Below are 8,611 nucleotides of genomic sequence, written 5' to 3'. Positions count from 1 at the left end.
AACTATTATTTCATGTAGTTTTGACGACAGGGCCGATAAAAAAAATCTGAAATACTTCTATTATTAATCAATAATATAATTATCAATAGAAATATAATAAAAAAAGTTATGGCTGAATTATTTATTACTATTTTTAAATAAAAATTAAATTGTCTTGATGAAGTGTTAAAGATAAAACAACTTTTTACAAAGAAACTGTAAATAACTTTAAAATAGCTGTTAATAATCATTTTTAAAGACACTGTTAATTAACTAATCATTATTCATCATACTATATTATATTCATGTCATAATAATAAATATATAATTATAAATAAACTTTAAATCAAATAAATGTACCACCATAAATACATTTTAAAACTTTATTAATTGGATCACCAACAAAAACTAAAAGATCAGTCCACTAAGTATTGAGTTTTTCTTTTTCTGCCCTCAATGTTTAATGAAACAATATCAGATGAATCATCAAGGGTCGTGACACCTTTCAAGAAACAGTTAGTTATTATTGAGATAACTTTTGTAATATCTGTACTGTTTGTTTCTAAATCAAATGGTGATGTTGAATGCAAGAATAAAAATAATTTCTTTAAATAAACAACACATTGAAAACGTTTTTCAGACTTTGGAAAGCTGTTAAACAGTAGATAACAAAAACAAATAAACTGGAAAAGAGTATCACCAGGATAACGCAATTTACCATGTGAAACATAATCTGTAAATTCAGAACTAGCTGACTGTAATGTTGTTGCATCAAGTACACGCTGCGGATTGGTCTTGTGCTGTACATAACCAGCCATATAAAAAAGGGCAGCATTCTCCTGATTGTTAATAGATTCATTGTCTGCATTAATTAAACATTTATCTAAATAAATAATATCCTCTTCTATTAGATCCATTGTGCAACAGTCTGAATGTATGTGTGAGCAATGAATGTCAGTTTCATCCAAAGAAACTAGTTTGCTGAATAATTTTAAACGCTGAAGGTGTACACTGTTCAATACTTGTTCTTCTGAGATAAAATAATTTCCACCGCTTAGTTGTCTACAGATGAGCAAAAAATTTACAAAAAGATAAAACCAAATAAATTGAGTTAAACCTAGTATTAAATTATAGTTAAAACAGGCAATTGTCAAAAAAAAACATATTGTTAAACTACTGTATATTAAATATGAATACTTTTAAATAAATAAATGAGAGAAATATTTTTTTTTTAGATTTTAAATCTAAAATAATTTTTTAACTGTAAGTAACACGAATATAATTTTACCTTGTAAGCGAGAGGTTCGGAGTTCGACTCCCACCACGTCCCTGGAAGTACCGCGCTCAACTTAGTTTCTCCGCGCAGCGGCCTTGCTTGGCAAGGTTCGTGTTTCGGAGTTAAAGAGTTGAGAGAGGGTTGCACCACGCATAATGACTAAAAAAAAAAAAAAAAAAAAAAAATATTTAAAAAAAAAAAAATGAGTATCCTCCTCGACTGTAGTGGCCCCCCTCGGGCCTTGGGGAGGTGAATAATATTAAAAAAAAAAAAAAAATAAAAAAAAAAAACCTGTAGATGCCGAATTCACCTTTAAGACGATCTGTTTGAAAAATACCAGGACGAACATATCGGTGATCTTCTGAAAGCAGTTTTTTTATTAATTCTACCAATCCTTGTAGGGTGTTAACTAATGCATGTTTTGGTTCTGGTGTAAAAGTATTATAATGTATAAATCCCTTTCCCTCTGACATCTTAGAAGTTGCATCAGCATATGCTAAAATTTCTTTAAACCTGTCATTGAGTGTCTGGAAAAAAGACCTATTGGTATCATTAAGTAAAACATCACAACCTTTCCTCTTTACATTTAGCATGTTCTATAATGAAACAATTGGTGCCAAAAAACAAGCAGTGTTCTCAAAATTAGCTAATCTCAATACTGCAATGGTTTTTTCATTAAATACAGCAACCTTGTTTGCAACATTTTGTCTATCAATCAAACTAGGTTACACTGACTTGCGTGAAAACTTTGTTGTTTTGGCAACACACAATTTCTGTCTGTTATATAATTGAACAATGTGAGACCAATCACCAGAGAGAGGTTGATCATTAATTTTTAAACTAATTGTTTGTGTTTTTTCCATAAAACAATTATTTCTTATACTTAAACAAGTGAACTGGGTCGTGTAGCATAATAACTGGTTTTTCTATTTCTATAACACCTTGCCATGGAAAACTCTTATTAACAGCAAAACTTTGGTAAACACTTCGATTTGTGGGGTGGTTATCTGATAAGAGACACAATAATTCTCCTCCTGCATCAATTATTTGTTTATTTATGTTTATGATCAAATCGTGAAGAAAGTGTACTGACAGTTTGAATATTAGTACAATTCTACAAACAAAAGAAGGTTTGCCAAACATAGGTTTAATCATAAAGACTAATAATGTTTTTGCAATTTTAGTGGGATTGTCCTCATTATATCCAATGAGGTGTCCTCCTCTGAAACTAACACTTGGTTTAATATACATCTCATCAAAGAGAAGACAGAAACGCTTTTCAGAACTATTAAAATTTTCAAAAACAACTTTGATTGTATCATTGCACTCAATGCAAATTGCATTTTCAACTTCTCCAACTATTCCTAATTTTGAAATGAGAGTCTTTGGATTGGGCAAACAAAGCAGATTTCTTAAATGTCAATAACAACATCTGGAGGACAAATACAGTTCAAGTGCACGACATATACATAAAGTAGAAAAGCGAAGTCAATTTGGAGAATAAGTGGTTAGGCGTAGTTGTTCAATGAGAAAAGAAAATTTCTTCAGAAGCGTCACTGTATGTATTTTCAATTTGCCTAATCAAACTTAATACCTCATCTTTTATTTCAGGACTAGAGGTACGAACTCTTTTGACAATAGGTTCAAGATGTGACCACCAAGTAAGACAATGAGAAAAACTGAGCAGGTCATAGCAGTTAACTTTTGTATGCCTACAATAAATATTACCTTGAAGTGAATAACAATTAATTTCAACAGAAAATATTGTTTCGGGCAGACATGATCGAGAAACATTAAACAATATGACTTTTATGAATTTTTAATGAATGCAAAGTATTGAGGATAACTAAAATAGATTTAATAAAAATAAACTTTAAATCAAAACAAACAAATATCAGAAAACAAGGAAAAAATCATTGTTACCTTTCTTTTATTTCAGACATCATTATTTCAACATCATAAAATCTAATTAAATCAATTTGATTGAAATCATCCATTTCATCAGGTATTGCATTTCGTGATGTTAAAAATTTTTTATATATATTTGTAGATCTTGGTTGTGTTGAGGCTGTTTAGCGTACCATTGAAGATGTACATCCAGGAAAAATAGATGCGGGATCAATAGGAACCTAAAAAAAAGATATTAATAAAATTAGTTATTGTATTACAATGACTAATTTTAATAAATTTATAAAATAATTATAATAAATTTTACAGTTTGTAAGATTTATTAATACAAACAACTTTAAGGATGCTTACTTCAAACTTTATTCGAGGAGACTTGTGTATTTTACAGCCAGTGTTTTTCACACACACCCATATTCGAAGTTACTTTTTCCAACACGATTGGAATAGATGACAACCAATATTGTAACTTTTGTGTGTCACTTGGAAACATGTAAACATGAAGCTTTTTTTCTAAAGTTGATGTTAAATAATTTGTGGTACAATTAACTATTGAACATTTCTTTAGCGTGATTATAACTAATATAGTAACACCATTATTATTTATTATAAATATCTCCCATATTCCTATTGCATTAATCTATACTTTATCAGTATGATACTGATAAAAAATATATACATTATATGTGTAATATAAATTTATATCACTTTAATGTAATCTAAATTGTGAATATATTTTTTTTTTTATATTTATATATTTATTAAACACCCACTATACAAGTATACAAGGTAAATTAGAGTTTTATACATGATAATTATAAAAATCCTTGAATTATTATTATTATTATTATTATTTTATTATTATCATCTAGGAATATTTTTTTCAAGAATATCCTTGAAGATTGTTCTTTGTTCTTTCGAGTTCCAGCATTCAACTGCACATTTTAGAGTTTGAAGATCCGTTTCAGGAACTAAATTTTTTAAGCCAATAATTTTTTTTTTTTTTTTACTTTGAATTATTTTCTCCAGATTTAGTTCATGTTTATTACACAAACCCTTGATACTATCTAAAAAAGGTTGTGGGGCTGTTTTGTTTTCCGGCTGCGACTTAATAATATCAAATGTAATTTTATTGTTCATCAGGCGAATTAATAAGTTGAGCTTGTTTTGTTGTATAGTTATTGATATATCTTCAATAAAGAATAAGGGATGAATATAATTTTTGCTATGTTTTGAAACGTTGAGGAGTGACTTGAGTGCGTTTCTTCCAACTATATTAAGCTTTTGCATTAATACCTTTTTATGTTCACAAAGCTCAAGACCATATGTCAGTGTTGGGACAGCCAAAGTTTTATATAGCTGGACAATGGAGTTTGGGTGAGCAAAACGAATTCCTGATTGAATTAAAGTTTGGATTACTGCCCGGAAATTAGATATTCGGTGATCAATGTTTAAACTATTAAGTGAGGCAAAAGGTGAACTTTTTGTATCCCATGTAAAACCTAGGTGATTAAGTTTATCATGAAGTTTTATTTTTTTGTTGTTGAGAGTTATTGTGCAGTTTTTAATTTGCTTTTTTCCGGTGAGCAAGAACTCGGTTTTGTCAGCATTTAATTTTATACAGTTTTTGTGTGTGTACATATTACAGGTATTAAGAAGCTTTTGTAGGCCAGAAAGGGTGGAGCTAAGGAGTATAATGTCATCAGCATATGCTACAACACCCGTATAGTTTCCATTGATTGATGTACCTACGGTGCTTTCATTTTGTAAGGTATCTAGTAGGTTTTCGGTGTAAATGTTATACAAATAAGGCGAGAGAATAGATCCCTGTCTCACTCCTTGCGTTAGATAGAATGGATATGATTTGCAACCTAGATAAGAAACAGAAGCACTACTTTCATAGTATAATGATGATACGGTATTAACAATATATAGAGGGAGTTTTTTATCATTGTAGAGTCGCTCAAACAGAATGTCCCAGTTACAGCTGTCAAACGCTTTTTCAGCATCGAGGGAACAGAGATAGACGGGTGAGTTGTTGTTGTTGTAGTGTTTAATCGTTTCACTAATAACAAATTCGGCGTGTAGGGTTGAGCTATTTTTAGTGAAACCGAATTGAAGAGGATGAGTTTCTTTTATTTCTGATATTTTATTAGATTAATACAAGTTTTTCATAAAAACAAAAAAACAGCACCGTGGGTAGTAATACTTATCATTTATATAAACTAGCATTTTATCGGATATTTCCAACTAAAATTTAAAATTTTGTGTGCACAATTGTTAATCAAAAATGTCCACTCCGTCGATGTCCTGCATCACGGCTGTTTCACTCAATATAAAAGCGAGCTTGACGTCATAAGAATTTTTGTGTTTTAAAAAAAGAAAACTATTTCCGCGTAAAAAGTATAAAAATTTACTAACTTGAAAATAATAGTATTTTTTTTCTATAAATTCTTTCATCTTCAAATTAAAAAAATATAAAAAAACTATCCCTCCTTGTTAAATAAATATTTCCATTTAACGGACTAAAATAAGATATTGTTAAAAAATTGCTAAAGATTTGGGATCACTTTTCTGTATTTTACGATTTTTACGGAAATCCTGTCTTGGGCCAACTAAAATATTCTGACATAGCTACATGTTTGATATTTGAAATTTGGAACACTTATCAATAAATGTCTATTCTATCTGATTTTTGGTGCATACTGCTCATTTTTGTAAGAAAAGTTAGTTTTTAATACATTTCTATTTTTAATTTTATCACTTTACAATGTAAATCAAATTTTTTTTGTAATATGCACCAAATTATTGAAAATTCAACTCTTTATAAAAATGAAAATCAAAAAATTATTTTATGTACCTCCAGCTATGTTAAAAAATATGGTAATCAAACCTGGCTGGTTTAGCAACAAATTTTTATTGTTTTATGCGTAAATTTTTGTTTACATTTTTAAACAATCATGTGACCTTAATACCTTACGACCCAAACAAGAATATCATGAATTTTATGAAAACAACTTTTTTAGCGAGACTAATTTTGAACTAAAAAATAAACAAAGTTAGGCGGTTTTTTTCTCTTGAGGGTAATCAACTAATATCAGATAAGTTAAATCCTATTGTATCTTGTTCATCTATTTGTCAATAAATATTATTTTATTTGCATTGTATTATATTTTTATTACGAGATTTATTTAGCATTATGTATACTGCTGAAAAGAAATTGTTAAAACTATACATCGAATGGGAAGATTGTTGGGAAGAGGAGTGTAACTTCGTATTAGTCGATTAGTTAGCATTGATAAAATGACCACGTAATATTAATTTTAATTTCAGTCTTTGATTTAAAAGCATTATTTAGTTTTATGAGCTTTATTATGCCAATTAATTTTGATTTGCCCAGTTTTGAGGATTTTAATAAAATGTGCCAAAATTTAAAACGCTCAAAAAAAAATTTTATAAAAAATTTTAACGATTCAAAAAACGAAGCATTTTTTAAAATGCAACTGTCACAAGCTCCACAAACAAAAAAAAGAAAATCTGCAGATGCAGATGGTTTTTCAATTTTAAATAGGAATAAGGAACAATATAGTCTAGTTGACCAATTAACTTATAAAAAAGAAACTAATGTGGATCAAATAAATAAGTTAAAAATGCAGGTAACTAAGTTGGAAACTGAAATTACGGACTTGAATTCTAAAAACAAGACTTTAAACACACATTGTAACTCAATAAGTTCTCAATTAGAGGCTATGAGTATTAGGCTAAAACAGGAGGAGCAGTTCCAACTTATTTAAAAAAAAAAAAATCAAAACAGCACAACGTAAATTTGCATCTGCTCGAGCAAAAAATGTAAGATTGCTAAAAAAAAATTAAATTTGAAAACAATAATGCAAAAATTAGTAATATAAACCAGAAAGGTTGCCAAATTTGCAAACATTTTTTAAGCGGTGATAAGGATTTAGTTGTTGTTGATTCTTATTTAGACTATGACAACATTGGTTCTTCTGAACTGTTCTGTGGATTTACATTAAGTAATTCACAGAATATATCAGTACAAAGGCCAATAGTTGGGAAAAAATATACTTACGTTAAGTTAGGACATGGTAAACCTTATTCTAAGTTAGGTATGCATGCTGCAGCTAGACGATCTAAACTTGCTTTTATATTCCTTCGATTATTAGCTTGTTCAGATTTAGAATGTGATTTGTGTATGTTGTTTTGTGATTCTATGTCTTGTGAAAAGTCAGTATTTCGTTGCTTTGCAAATAAGTTAGGTTTAGCTACTCAGTTAAGTGTTTCTGATGCAATAGAGTTGCAGAGCCAATTAAGGATGCCCAAGGCTGAATTCCGTAGACTAAGACGTATTCTGTGTAATCTTGGTGCAAGGATTCTCCCATCTGAGCCTAAGATAAGACAAGAACAAGAAATGTGGACAATGCATGTCAGTAAAGAACATGTTACTGTGAAGTCCATGTTGCTTTATCCATCTGCGAATGAAGCACCTTTTTTAGTATCTGTACTGATAGTTAAGAATTTGACAATTTATATTAAAGAAGTTATTAACAGTACTGACCTTCATCAATATATAAATTTATTTGCTATTGAGTTTTATGCTTGCTTTCCAAAAAAAAGTATTACGCGAAAAATGCATGAACTCATTTTTAATGTGCCATCATTTGTAAATTCACATAAAACTATTGGATTGCTGAGTGAAGAGGAGCGAGAGTCTTTGCATAGCAGCGTAAAAAAAGAATTAAGACAGTTGCATTCAGTAAGAAATCTGGACCAGAAGCTGCGTCTTTTTTTAAAACGCTTTGAATTGCACACCAAAGCTGATAGGAAGATTCAAGCCTTTTTGGAGCGTGGCGAAAATTCTTTTTATAGAAAAGGTGTCTGTCTTGTTTGTGGTCATCAAATTTAGTTTAAATATTTTAAAACGATTAAGAATAATATAAAAAAAAATTAAAAAAAATAGATCCTTGATTTATAAATTAAAGAATTTTATTCAGTTAAAGTATGTCTGTAATGTTTGTTTAAATTATTTTTTATAATATGTAATATTGCTTTTATATATTGTAGGGCAGTTCATTCTACCTCAGCAAAACCTCCGCTCAGGTTAAGGAATGGAATATAAGTCTAGCATCAAATGGATATAAAAATACAGCATATTATTTTAAGAACCTACGCAAAGCAATTGGTATGATTGTGCAGTTTGTTTAAAACATTTATTATCAGTTATTATATGTAACATGTATTTTATATATTAGATGTCCATTCGATTATTATCATTAGAAGTTAATTCTACCTCTGTGGTACCCTGCTCTACCTACCCTCATTCTTGTTAACAAATGGAATGTAATTCTCATATAAATTGGTGTAAAAATATAATTTAAGAATTAGTACAAGTTATTTCCACAAGTTTTTGAGTCAAGCAACCGTTCTTCTGGTTTC

The 8,611-nt window shown here is 29.3% G+C and overlaps 1 protein-coding gene and 1 long non-coding RNA gene across 2 annotated transcripts; both read right to left on the bottom strand.

Moving 5' to 3' along the window:
• Positions 1 to 201: 201 nt before the first annotated feature.
• Positions 202 to 2,579, bottom strand: LOC136083583 (uncharacterized). Its single transcript, XM_065802990.1, has 2 exons — positions 1,547 to 2,579; positions 202 to 1,041 (listed from the first exon to the last, which is right to left on the bottom strand). The coding sequence occupies exons 1-2, from the start codon at positions 1,846 to 1,848 to the stop codon at positions 396 to 398; spliced, it is 948 nt and encodes a 315-aa protein (XP_065659062.1). The 5' UTR covers positions 1,849 to 2,579; the 3' UTR covers positions 202 to 395.
• A 19-nt stretch (positions 2,580 to 2,598) lies between these two features.
• On the bottom strand, positions 2,599 to 3,890 carry LOC136083582 (uncharacterized). Its single transcript, XR_010639921.1, has 3 exons — positions 3,515 to 3,890; positions 3,179 to 3,384; positions 2,599 to 3,101 (listed from the first exon to the last, which is right to left on the bottom strand). It is a non-coding gene; the product is annotated as an uncharacterized LOC136083582 (long non-coding RNA).
• Between the last annotated feature and the right edge of the window lie 4,721 nt (positions 3,891 to 8,611).

Source organism: Hydra vulgaris, chromosome 08 (genome assembly GCF_038396675.1).
Source record: "Hydra vulgaris chromosome 08, alternate assembly HydraT2T_AEP".
NCBI lineage: Eukaryota > Metazoa > Cnidaria > Hydrozoa > Anthoathecata > Hydridae > Hydra > Hydra vulgaris.
This window is presented reverse-complemented; position numbering and strand designations above follow the sequence as displayed.

What these genes read in the sequence shown, in the direction of transcription:
- LOC136083583 (XM_065802990.1), bottom strand. Translation starts at nt 1,848, where the DNA reads ATGCTAAATGTAAAGAGGAAAGGTTGTGATGTTTTACTTAATGATACC. An exon ending in GGTGAATTCGGCATCTACAG is followed by an intron (nt 1,042 to 1,546) that starts GTTTTTTTTTTT and finishes GCTCATCTGTAG; the next exon opens with ACAACTAAGCGGTGGAAATT.